The sequence below is a fragment of the Rattus norvegicus genome, chromosome 9, assembly GCF_021556685.1.
Source record: "Rattus norvegicus strain SHRSP/BbbUtx chromosome 9, alternate assembly SHRSP_T2T, whole genome shotgun sequence".
Classification (NCBI taxonomy): Eukaryota; Metazoa; Chordata; class Mammalia; order Rodentia; family Muridae; genus Rattus; species Rattus norvegicus.
Window position 1 is genome coordinate 26,179,434 of NC_141542.1, and position 13,747 is coordinate 26,193,180.

Genomic DNA, 13,747 nt, shown 5'->3' on the forward strand with positions numbered 1-13,747 from the left:
AGGATGTTGGAATTCCATGGTGAAGATGGAGACATAATATTCAAACTTCCACTGCAAAGGGCTACGTGGCACCTGTGCCCGATCCTCCCACAGAAGCCGTGCTCAGGGTCTGGACATCTCTTTGCAGGTAGACTCCTGGTTTCGTGTGCTGCAGAGGACTCTGAGGCCATGCCGGTGTGCCTGAATCACTCTTCAACTCTCTGTTCATCCTCACAACTGTCTGTCCTTAGCCCGATACACCCAAGCCACCTCACATTTGCAGCTCTCTGTTCCAGAGGCTCCCGGATGGCACACACCATCTACCTGGGAATGCCTGGGGTGGTCCTCCCACCTGTCCAGCCCTGAGCCCAAGTGGTTGAGGAAGACCATGTTGAGCGGGATACCCACCAGGGCATAGAAGACACAGAAGATTTACCCTGCCTCTGTGCTGGGAGCCAGGTTCCCATAGAGTACATGTCAGGGTGGGGGTGGAGTCCAGAAATGCCTCCTGCCAGCTCCCCTCCCCCCGTCCTCTGGGGGAGGAGGAGTTCTCTGTTCACCTGCTACTAGAACAATCTATCCTCTACTAGAACAATCTCTACTTATAGAGGTCTCTTCCATGATGCCGCCTCCATGAAGCCCTCCTGACTGCCACCCTCTGCCTCCTTGCCAGGCACACTTCCCCGAGATGGTTCGTGTCTTTCTAATTATCCCCATTTGCTTTATATAATTATAATGACTTAATTCCTCTTTGTGAGTTGGGAGGCCAAGCCTGGGTCAGATTTCAATTCATACCCTGACCCATATTCTAAGTCTCTGTTTGGATTGCCAAGGAAGGTGTTTGGAATCGAATGGGGGCTTCACTGAACGGACGGGAGGCCTGTGTGAGACTGGGGTGGATGCAGGGGGTGCTCTCCTGTTACCACATCTCCCCTGGATGCTAGGATGTCACCTGCAGCTTTGAGGGACAGTCCCTCTGTACAAATGGCCTCCCTCTTCAGATACCTCTACTATTTATCTCCCAGACAGAACTTTGTGGTCGGCGGCCAGGCTCACAGTATCAGAATACCGACACACCAGGACCAGCTCTCGGCTGGCCAGACAGGACTGAGACAGGAGAGGGACCCATACTTGCCTTCCAACGGCCCAGCCCTTCAGAGGCGAGGCTCACCAGGGAGGTGAACCCAGCCCCTCACTGCAGATATGCCTGCTTTGCTGCTTTTCTCCGTTCCTGTCCCACCGTGTCCAGTCGGTGCTTCCTGTGTCACCATCTGGATAAACAGCATCCTTGTCCTAGTGGTAGGAAGGATCCCAAGCTGAGCAGTGCCTAGGGAGGCCCCTCTCTCCCGACCCCTTTACCTACAGTGGTGACCACCGTGCCTGCCAAGAAGAAACTGCTCCCAGACTTCCAGTCACGGGTTGGTGGAGTTGCCGCTGGGGTTCACATCTTTTTCCCAGGCCTCCAGGATGCCCTGTAGGGGTGGCGTAGTCAGGAGGGGAGTTAGTGGTCACTGAGTGCCAGTCTCACCAGGCTCTCAGGAGGATGGTGTGTGCTTAAGTTTAATAAGTCTCTTAAGTGATGTCATTTCCATCTCACAGAAGGGAACACGAAAGATCTGAGTGGCTAAGACACTTGCTAAGTGGCCAAGGGTTGACAAAGGTGTGGCTCTAAGAGAGCCAGTGGAGGTGTTTCTGGTGACGAGGAAGATGACACACAGTGAGGAAAGGTGCGGTTATGGTTGGATACTTCTGGAAGAGATCTGGGGAAGGTGGAGCCTGGGCTCTCCCTCCCTTGGCCATGTGGTGGGAAGCCCTGAGAGTTTTCCTGGGCATCTAGAGAGCTGGCTACTTTGCTCCCTGGCACTCTTCAGTGAGCATAGCCCATTCGTGCAGAAGAAATTCCGTCAGGGGCCCAGGAAAGGTTGTGTGTGCTCTGTGGTGTGTTGTCTGTCTGTGCTGTGTGTTGCATGGGTGTGCACTCTCTGTGTTTGTGTTTTGCGTTTCTAGGTCAGGAACTTTAGTAGGTTCAAGCCTGATCCCTCAACTCCTCATGGGGAATGGGCAGGGCTCCTTCTCCCCAACTCAAACCCTCTTCCGCTTTAACTGGGAACTGGGCAGCGTCAGATCTGTCTACTTACCTGCGGCACTCCAAAGGTAGGGCGCTATTGGGAAGCATGGCTGCATTTCCCACATCCTTTCCTGTGGGAACTGATTTTCACACCCTGGGTGGAGGCTTCCTGGCCCTCGCTTGGGCAGGAACTAGTTTCTTAGGGTGTGGACTTTCACTTCCTCTTTCCCACACACGAGGAGAGCTCAACCAGACGTTCCGGAGCATGTCCCCTCCCTGGAGACCCCTACTCTTGGGGACAGCATTTGTCCAAGTCCCTGGCTATCTCTCCTGTACTTGTAGGCCCTCAAGAAGAATCTCTGGCTTCGCTAAAGCTCGGAGCATGTGTGACTGGCCTCAAGTGGCTGTGACATCATTGCCTCTGACAGTCCAATGGTGGAGGAGGAAAGAAGCCGGCATAGAAGCTTCCACTTGGAGCATTGTTTGAACGCTACACTCAGCGCCATTATGTCCCAGTGTGTGAGTTCCCCAGGGACTGGGTTCCCTCAAATGTTACACTAGCATGTCTCTGCCTCCGGGCGTCATCCGCCCTGTCCCAAGACTGAGGACGTTGAGGGGCACGTATACCCCTATCTTTCCTAGTGAGTCCCTGGTGCTAGGCCCCTTTGGGCTGCAGTCAGGCCTACACCCTTGTGCTTGAGTGTACAACCAGTTTGAGCCTGTCCACCAGTCTGTCCACTGCTCACCTGGTTTCACCTCCATGCCGGGGCTGAGGCAGGAGAAGGTTTGAGATGTCCCTGTCTCTGACTAACCCCTGGGATGTTGGGGCACCTGAAGGTGAATCTCACCCCCGAGTAACTCTGTGTGTGTAGAGTGTGTCCTGAGGAGAAGGGACAGGGCTCTGCTGAAGTCTTATCTCATAGACAAGTTGCTCTTGGTCCCAGGAGTTGTCTCAGGCCCTCATCTCCTAGTGGCCTCACTCAGTTCCTGTGTCAGCAGGTCTCAAACTTGATTCCCTAACAAGTTCTCAGGTGCTGCTGCTGCTGCTGCTGCTGCTGCTGCTGCTGCTGCTGGTGGAGGTGGTGGTGATGGAGGTGGTGGTAGTGGTGGAGCATGTATTCCTGCACTTATGTTCATGTGCGTGTACATGTGTGTGCATGCATGTGTGTGTGTGTGCATGCATGTGTGTGTGTGCATGTGTGTGTGTGTGTGTTTATATGTGCAGGAACAATATGCCATGGTGTGTGAGGAAATCAAAGGGCATTTGATTGGTTCTCTCTTTTTACTATGTGGTGTCCAGGGTTTAAACTCAGTTCATCGGGCTTGATGGGAAACCCCTCTGTCTGCTGAGCCATCTTGCTTGCCCCGCACCTGGATGCTTAATGTGCATTCTGGGCATTAAAGTCAGGTCCTCATATTTGTAGGACAAGAACTCAGCCGCCTTCCCAGTATCACATGTGCCCTTTCTTTTCACAGGACCGTTGAGGACATTTAAGTTAAGTGACCCAGTTAGAGGTCTAGCTGTAGACGAGAGACAGGCTCTGGACTAGGTTTCCTCAGGCTCCAGTTCCCACCACACTCTGTCCCCAAACAGGAACCAACAACTTAGTGGTGTTCTGAACCTGCCATGGACTCCTCCACCCACCTCCCCTTGCATCAGGCCCCATCTTTCCTTATTCCCTCACCAGAATGAGCTTCCCCAGGTCCTGCTGGTCCAGGCACATGTAGTTCCCTAGGAAGAGCAACTTTTCCAGCTGGAGCTGGTCCTTGGATTGAGCCTCTGCTTGTTTCTCCAGCAACTGGAAAATGGCGGCTCCAAGCAGTGGGTAGCAGACATAGGCTATAAACAGGGGTAGTACCAGGCCACCCCAACAGCTGCAGAGCCCAGCATGTGGCATGTGGCATGTGGCAGCCAGGACCCTGCAGGAGCTGTCAGGGTGGCTATAAAGAGAAAGGAGAAGAGGTGGGGGTCTCTGCTACTGCCCACCCTGTCCTCCACTGCATAGGTGTCTGCAGCAGGGGAGTATGTTTGAATAATGTGGTGTGCAAACAGGACTGTCATCCCCCACTGGGCCTTACTATTCTATACACAGCAGCAAAGGCATCATGTCCCTGGGTCCCTCAGAGACACCTACCAGCCTCCTCTGAGCTCATCTGCTCTCTCTCTCTCTCTCTCTCTCTCTCTCTCTCTCTCTCTCTCACACACACACACACACACACACACACACACACACAGAGAGAGGGGGGGTAAATATAGATTAGGTTTATAGAGGAAACATGAAACATTTGCCTTTTGAGTCTAATTTATTATGATCCAGTAGAGTTCCATTGTGTATGTGTATCATACCACGTTTCCTTTGCCCATCTATCTGCTGCTGGTTCTGAGTCTTAGTTGTGGACAGCGGGGTGAACATACTTCTCTGAACATGTTTTTTTTTTTTTTTCCCTCTGCCAGTCCCATACTTAGGATTTTCTATTTTTGTGAAGAGACACCATGACCAAGGCAACTCTTATAAAGGAAAACATTTCGTTGGGGCTGGCTTACAGTTTCAGAGGTTCAGTCCATTACCATCATAGCAGGAAGCATGGCAGTGTGTAGGCAGAAATGGCGCTGGAGAAGGAGCTGAGTTCTACATCCGGTTCAGTAGGCAGCAGGAAGTGAATGCCACACTAGAACTGGCTTGAGCATTTGAGACCTCAGAGCCCACCATTTGAGACCTGAAACCCACTTCCTTTAGTGAGGCCACACCTACTCCAGAAAGACCACACCTCCTAATAGTGCCACTCCCAGTGGGCCTGTGGGAGCCATTTTTATTCAAACCACCACATGGATATAACCACATGCATTGACTAATTTTCTTGTTGCTATGAAAATACCTGACAAAAGCAAAGTAAGGAAGGAGGCATTTGTTTTGGCTCCTAGTGTGAGGGTACAGTCTATCACAGCAAGGGAAGACATGGATCAGGAGCGAGGTGGCTGGTCACACGGGAGGCACAGTCAGGAAGCTGAGAGGAATGCTGGTGCAGAGCTTGCTGTCTCCGTTTTCATTCACTCTGGGACTCCGTGGGGTGGTGTTGCCCACATCAGCAAACTCAATCTAGAGGCTCATGCACATACCCAGAGGCTTGTCTTCAGGTGACTTCACACCCTGCCAACCCTGACCATGGTTTGTAATGTATTCCAGAGCTTTGTGACCACGACCACTGTTCAGCGATGACCTGTCGCTCACCAGCCATTGCCCCTTCACCCACTGCCCTCGGCCTGTGGGCACTCGCTTTCTGTCTCTAATGGACTCCCCTATCCAGAACATTTCATATAAAAGAGTTGGGACCGTTATGGCCATTCTTGCTTGTCAACTTGACTACATCTAGAATGAATATTAATAAAGCCCACACGTGAGGCGCATGTGAGGGATGTTTGCTTAATTTGAAGTTGAGACATCTGGATCTTTGAGGTGGGGAGACCCACCTCAAATCTGGGGCCACACCATCTGCTGGAAAACAGAGAAGAAGGAAGCTTTTGCTCTGCCTGCTTCTTCTCACTAGCAAGTCCCTTCCTTGTCTAGCATTAGAGACTACTTTTTTGGGATGCCAGCGTGTGCTGAAGAGCAGCTGAGATATACATCCTTGTGGATTGAACAACTGGATCCTTGGACTGTCCATTCATAGGAGTCATTGCTGGATCATCTGGGCCACAGCCTGGAAGTCATTCTAATAATCCCTTTTCTCTATGTGTAGAGAGATTCATTCTATAAGTTCTGTTCATCTGGAGAACCCTGACCAATACAGGAAGAGGATTGCGATCCAGGTCCATCTCTTGGACTGGTGCCATCAGCTCCCACCACTCTCTACTTCCTGTTCAGTGTTTCCTAGCTCTAGCCACATGTGGCAAGACAAAATGTCGGTGAGGACATCTGCATGGTGGTCACCTCACATGTGTCTGGCACCAACCAGATGACACCATATTCAGGCTAAGTAATTGAGCAGGCAAGGTTCTTAAACTGAATTTCCCATATCAAAAGGATGCGGGAAAGGTTATCACAGACATGGGCATCACAGACATGGGCATCACAGGTAAGGGCATCACAGACACGGGTATCACAGACACTGGCAACAGAGACAAAGCCATACTACATGCCTGCAGCATCACAAACACGGGCATCACAGACGTGGACATCACAGACATCAGGAGCACATACATGGGCATCACAGGCTGAAACATAATGGACATAATAGACACAGTCATCACAGACCTGGTAGTCACAGACATGGGTCTCACAGACATGGGCATCACAGACATGGACCTCACAGACATGGGCATCACAGACATGGGCCTCACAGACATGGGCCTCACAGACATGGGCATCACAGACATGGGCCTCACAGACATGGGCCTCACAGACATGGGTCTCACAGACATGGGAATCACAGACATGGGCCTCACAGACATGGGTCTCACAGACATGGGCATCACAGACATGGGCCTCACAGACATGGACCTCACAGACATGGACCTCACAGACATGGGCCTCACAGACATGGGCCTCACAGACATGGACCTCACAGACATGGGCATCACAGACATGGACCTTACAGACATGGGCATCACAGACATGGGTCTCACAGACATGGGCCTCACAGACATGGGCCGCACAGACATGGGCATCACAGACAGGGCATCACAGACACGGGTCTCACAGACATGGGCCTCACAGACATGGGCCTCACAGACATGGGCCTCACAGACAGGGCATCACAGACATGGGCATCACAGACATGGGCCTCACAGACATGGACCTCACAGACATGGGCATCACAGACATGGGCCTCACAGACATGGACCTCACAGACATGGGCATCACAGACATGGGCCTCACAGACATGGGCATCACAGACATGGGCCTCACAGACATGGACCTCACAGACAGGGCATCACAGACATGGACCTCACAGACATGGACCTCACAGACATGGACCTCACAGACATGGACCTCACAGACAGGGCATCACAAACATTGGCCTCACAGACATGGACCTCACAGACAGGGCATCACAGACATGGGCCTCACAGACATGGACCTCACAGACATGGGCATCACAGACATGGGCCTCACAGACATGGATCTCACAGACATGGACCTCACAGACATGGGCATCACACACATGGGCCTCACAGCCATGGACCTCACAGACAGGGCATCACAGACATGGGCCTCACAGACATGGGCCTCACAGACATGGACCTCACAGACATGGGCATCACAGACATGGGCCTCACAGACATGGATCTCACAGACATGGACCTCACAGACATGGGCATCACACACATGGGCCTCACAGCCATGGACCTCACAGACAGGGCATCACAGACATGGGCCTCACAGACATGGGCATCACAGACATGGACCTCACAGACAGGGCATCACAGACATGGGCCTCACAGACATGGACCTCACAGACATGGGCATCACAGACATGGGCCTCACAGACATGGATCTCACAGACATGGACCTCACAGACATGGGCATCACACACATGGGCCTCACAGCCATGGACCTCACAGACAGGGCATCACAGACATGGGCCTCACAGACATGGGCCTCACAGACATGGGCATCACAGACATGGACCTCACAGACATGGACCTCATAGACATGGACCTCACAGACATGGACCTCACAGACAGGGCATCACAGACATGGGCCTCACAGACATGGACCTCACAGACATGGGCATCACAGACATGGGCCTCACAGACATGGATCTCACAGACATGGACCTCACAGACATGGGCATCACAGACATGGGCCTCACAGACATGGACCTCACAGACAGGACATCACAGACATGGGCCTCACAGACATGGGCATCACAGACATGGGCCTCACAGACATGGGCCTCACAGACATGGGTCTCACAGACATGGGCCTCACAGACATGGGTCTCACAGACATGGGCCTCACAGACATGGGCCTCACAGACATGGACCTCACAGACAGGGCATCACAGACATGGGCCTCACAGACATGGGCCTCACAGACATGGGCCTCACAGACATGGACCTCACAGACATGGACCTCACAGACATGGACCTCACAGACAGGGCATCACAGACATGGGCCTCACAGACATGGGCCTCACAGACATGGACCTCACAGACATGGGCATCACAGACATGGGCATCACAGACATGGGTCTCACAGACATGGGCCTCACAGACATGGGCCTCACAGACATGGGCATCACAGACAGGGCATCACAGACATGGGCATCACAGACATGGGCCTCACAGACATTGGCCTCACAAACATGGGCCTCACAGACATGGGCCTCACAGACATGGGTCTCACAGACATGGGCATCACAGACATGGGTCTCACAGACATGGGCCTCACAGACATGGGCATCACAGACATGGGCCTCACAGACATGGGCATCACAGACATGGGCCTCACAGACATGGGCCTCACAGACATGGGCATCACAGACATGGGCCTCACAGACATGGGCCTCACAGACATGGGCCTCACAGACATGGGCATCACAGACATGGGCCTCACAGACATGGGCCTCACAGACATGGGTCTCACAGACATGGGCATCACAGACATGGGCATCACAGACATGGGCATCACAGACATGGGCCTCACAGACATGGGCATCACAGACATGGGCCTCACAGACATGGGCATCACAGACATGGGCCTCACAGACATGGGCCTCACAGACATGGGCCTCACAGACATGGGCCTCACAGACATGGGCATCACAGACATGGGCCTCACAGACATGGGCCTCACAGACATGGGCCTCACAGACATGGGCATCACAGACATGGGCCTCACAGACATGGGCATCACAGACATGGGCCTCACAGACATGGGCATCACAGACACGGGCATCACAGACATGGGCATCACAGACATGGGCCTCACAGACATGGACCTCACAGACAGGGCATCACAGACATGGACCTCACAGACAGGGGCATCACTGGCTGCAGCAGCACAGACTTGAGCATCACTGGCACAGCACCACATTCATGTCTTCCTAGGGAGGGGCATCAGGTGCATGCTTGCCACTTGGGTTTAACCAGGACAAATGACTACTCCTGTAATACATAGAGGATGATCTGTTTCTACCTATAGGTTGTTAGGAGCCTTACAGAATGCCTGAGATAGTGGCAGAACATTTACAATATAAGTATATGAACAAGTAAATGACAGCATACAGGAGTGAGCTGTAGTCCTCTGCCTCAAGGCCCAACAAAGAACATGAGGCATCACTGGGGTGAGGTCAAGCTGAAATACGCTTGCTTGGCATTAAGGGCAAGAATAGTTACTGTTGTTATTAGGCAGTGTTAGAGAGCCAAGGAGCCATCTTCCCTGAAACCCTCCATTCTGCTCCTGGTTTCCTGAGGCTTTCAGGGATTTCTGAAGCCACTACACTTAACCCTTGACTTTTTTTTCTCATACTTTGGGAATATGGGGCCAACAGTGTGCTGGTGGTCAACCATCTTTCTGAATTACTGAGTCTAGTCTTTAAGCAATGACTGAGCTTTCCTGCGAGGCCAGGGAGCGCCTAAGTCTGCTCAATGACACTGAGGAAGCCCTGTGTGAACAGGGTCCAAAAGCTCATCCATTGACAACCAGAGCATTCTGGTCAGACAGGACTAGATAGTCCAGAGCCAACAGTCCTCAGTCTGGACACACAGTTCACAGGGAGTGAAATTCTTCTCAGAAAGAAGGAAATGAAAGAAAAGAGTCCACAGGAAAGAGAAGAGTGAAGGAAGTCTGAGACAGCCTGGGGTAGGAGGAGACAGAGGTGCCCTTGTCCTTCAGGTCTGGAGAGGAGTGGGACTAGCTTCACCAGGATGGAAAACTCATCTTATTTAGTTGACCAACTACAAAAGATCTGCTGAGTGGTGGCCAAGTCTTCCAGGGCAGTGGCCTTCAGCTTTCCTTCCTGATAGCCTCTCTTCCCCTGTCCACTTTCCCTTCCTTTCCCTTCCCTTCCCTCCCCTCCCCTCCCCTCCCCTTCCCTTCCCTTCCCTTCCCTTTCCTCCTCTCCCATTCCCTTCTCTTCCTTTTACCATCTTCTTATGCTTAAAGGTTTATGCACTACCCCAAATCCTCTGGAAGTTCAGCTGGAGTGGGATGTAGGCTGGAGTCTCTCTCAGGAGCACATCCAGTTCAGTGGGTGTGGTGGTTTGAATATGCTTGGCCCAGGGAGTGGCACTATTAGGAGGTGTGGCCTTGTTGGAGAAGGTGTGGCCTTGTTAGCAGAAGTGTGTCATGTGGGCATGGGCTTTAAGACCCTCATCCTAGCTGCCTGGAAGTCAGTCTTCTGCTAGCAGCCTTCAGATGAAGATGTAGAACTCTCAGCTCCTCCTGCACCATGCCTGCCTGGATGCTGCCATGCTCCTGCCTCAATGATAATGGATTGAACCTCTGAACCTGTAAGTCAGCCCCGATTAAATGCTGTCCTTATAAGAGTTGCCTTGGTCATGGTGTCTGTTCACAGCAGTGAAATCCTAACTAAGACAGTGGGGGACTAATGAAACTTATTGGGGGGGTGTTTTGTTTTTCTGAGACAGGGTTTTGTATAACCCTGATTGGACCATAGACTTATCATGTAGATCAGGCTGGCCTTGAACTCACATGGATCTACCTGCCTCTGGCTCCCTAGGATTAAAAGCATGTGCTAGCATGCCCAGCAGACGTCTGAAAACTATTAGGCCACAAAATCCTAAGAAACTGAAATGCAAAGATTAAATGGGTGAGAGGACACTTCATGGGATCCCCAGAGCATTCTGTAAGGTTGAAGAGACCTCTTCTCTTCCTGAAAGGAGAGGAGGCGTCACAAGACTCAGGAAACTCATAAAGCTGCAAGTCACATGAGGTTACACAGGCATTGAATGAGGGAGCAGACCTTTCCGTGCCTTTACATTGTACAGACAGCCACTTGGTGCATCTTTTGAAGGTTGTTGCCTGTGCTGGGATGAGTCACCCACACCCCTTTAAGTAACCCTGGTCAGCTCATTGGTGCACCGGCTGGACCTTGGTGGGGTCATTTTTGAAGTTCCAAGTCCATGCCCTTTCTGGAATGAGCAGATCTTTTGTTCACATCTCCCCAGGAAGCCACACCCTCTGCCCTCCTTCCACCCCATCTCCATTTCTAGCCATTCCTTCTACACAGACAAACTAGGTGTCCTCTATGTGCTGGGACCTGTCAGCCTTTGGCTGTGTTTGGAAGAGATCTTGTTGGACTATAGAGTCCTCACACACAATCCACTTCCTAGCCCAGCATCTCCCTATGTGGACACTGCCCCTCTGTGAAGGAGAGACACGATTTATGACCTCTTGCAAGGAATTATAGTCAGTAACAGGCAGAGCCAATTTGTGCTTCCCAAGTGGGGCAGGCAAAATCAATTAATGATGAATGTAAAATGGCCAGGCGGGCCTGATGGCAGAGTGTGGCCTAACACCCGGAGATGATAAGGAATTTTCTGAGCCTGAACTAATAGGAAGATAGGAGGGCAAAGGACCAATCTCGTGTACAGTAGGCAGAGAATCCAGACTAAACAGTAGCTAGGCTCGGGCCTCCTCCTGTCTGACTGACTCTAAAATAAGGGGCGAGTCACCTTACCATCTGACATAGGTAATTACTCATGGACTCACTCTGCAGAAAAGTCTACCCGGAGGTGAAAGAGCACTTTCCAGACAGGAGCCAAGGGAGAGAGACAATGAGGCCTAGGTATGTGCCCTGTAGGAAAAAGGGTGAGGGGGTGAAACCATCAATAGAGCCAAGCTTTGGAGGGCTGAGTTGTGGGCAAGGATGCCAGGGGCTCCTGGAGGTTTCCTTACAGTGGGCACTGTGTGATGGGACAGGTCTGTATGGATCTGAGTTGTTGATCTCAGAGGAAGTCCAGGCTGCTGTGATCAGCAGTCAGGATGTGGGAAGCTGAGGGGTAATTTTCAGGCGGCCTCCAATCAAATAAGCAGCCACACCTGATGTTGGTCTTTTAAAGAGATTTACTTTGTATTACTTTGGTGTGTCTGAGTGTTTTGCCTGAATCTATGTGTGTGTATCACATGCATGGAACCTGAAGAGGGGCTTAGATACCCTAGCACTGGAGTTACAGACATTGTGAGAAACTGCGTTGGTGCTATGACTTAAGCCCGGGTCCTTGGAAGAGCACTGGGTGCCATCCTGCCAGCCCTGATATTGATCTTGTCTAATCATTGCTACTCTATCTTTTAGAAAGAGTGGAGTGTTGTTCTTGTTGTTGTTATTGTTGTTTGTTTGTTTGGCATAGAATGTGAACCTAACTGGAAACAGTGTTGAGAGTCTGATAGAACTGGGAAGGACTCTCCATTCTCCAGACCAAGAAGTTAATCTGAATGCACCCACACCCACAGTTCTGAAACAGATGCTTTGGCCAACATTGGGCTTCCTCAGCAGATCTGAGATTGTTCACTGGGGAAATGATGCCAGAAGTCATGGCAGAGGATTTAGGAGGGAGGCAGGGCAGAGTGTCTGTAAGCACGGGTCTGCTGTGGACCTTGAGGCTTGGCCCTACCTGGGAGAATACAGAGCATGCCTTAGACTGTCCACAGAAGGCAAGAAAACCAAGCGCTCACCTGAGACCTGGGTGTCTCCCCGGATTCCTGCACATGAATGAGGAGACCCTTAGGAGGAGAAGAGCCTTCTGATAGAAGGACGTGTGGTCAGGACGGAAGGACATGCACTGTCCACTAAGGCTGAGCCAGCCTTTGAGGGCTGTGGGATGTGAGCAGAGTTCTGATAGAGTCTGGTTTTCACCTCCTTTCTGGTCATTATTGTTGTAACTTCTGCAGGGACATCCTCTGATGACCTGGATGGATCAATGAGAAGGTAGTCTGCCTTGATCCACCAGACAAATGCCTTGGAAGCTTGGTAAAATTAGGAGGACCATGCCTTCTCTCCTGATGGATAGTCCTCTTGGTAGGGTGACGGTTAAGGGGTTGCTGGATGCCTCGTGTGAAAGAATCTTCAGGTATATTATGCTACTTCTTCAGGCCATGGGTAGAATCCAGAACTCTGAGAAGCACTGGGGTCAGAGTTCTCGGAGGCTGAGATGCCATGGGTCATCATAGGCTGAGGCCTGGGATGTCAGGGGTCATCAAAGTCCGAGGCCTGGGATGACATAGGTCATCCTGTGGATGAAGTGTGGTACAGATCACTCAAACATGTGAGGGTGCTGACATGAATGCTTTTCATTAGTTGGTTTGATGGCTAATCTCATTCTTTTTTTAATTGAAAAAATTCATATATTTTCTCCTCCTTCAATTCCTCCCAGGTTCTCCCCATCTCCCTACCTACCCAACTGTTTCCTTAGAACCACCCATAACTGTTGACTTTTCAATCTTTCTGTCTCCTTTTCCACACAGATCCCTGAGTCTTGAGGGGAGGGGTTTGATGAGAAGATTCCATTTGGAATGCATTGCTCCAAATTCCCTCATTCAGTGTACATAGTCTCTCTTTCCCTCCCTTCCTCCCTCCCTCCCTCCCTCCCTCCCTCCCTCCCTCCCTCCCTCCCTCCCTCCGTCTCTCTCTGTCTCTCTCGCTCTGTCTCCCACTCTCTTTCCCCAAACCCCTCTCTCAAAACAAACAAGTAAAAAAAAAATAGAAGAAAACCAAGAAACAACAACAAAGAAA

At 51.4% G+C, this 13,747-nt stretch overlaps 1 protein-coding gene and 1 pseudogene across 1 annotated transcript; one reads left to right on the forward strand and one right to left on the reverse strand.

The window, feature by feature from the left end:
• Positions 1-184: 184 nt before the first annotated feature.
• Kcnk16-ps1 (potassium two pore domain channel subfamily K member 16, pseudogene 1) lies at positions 185-3,945 on the reverse strand (annotated as a pseudogene).
• LOC148003607 (uncharacterized) lies at positions 2,280-10,442 on the forward strand. Its single transcript, XM_087568120.1, has 2 exons — positions 2,280-2,566; positions 5,233-10,442. The coding sequence occupies exon 2, from the start codon at positions 7,895-7,897 to the stop codon at positions 9,062-9,064; it is 1,170 nt and encodes a 389-aa protein (XP_087424246.1). The 5' UTR covers positions 2,280-2,566; positions 5,233-7,894; the 3' UTR covers positions 9,065-10,442.
• The last annotated feature ends 3,305 nt before the right edge of the window (positions 10,443-13,747 follow it).

What these genes read in the sequence shown, in the direction of transcription:
- LOC148003607 (XM_087568120.1), top strand. Translation starts at nt 7,895, where the DNA reads ATGGGCCTCACAGACATGGGCATCACAGACATGGGCCTCACAGACATG.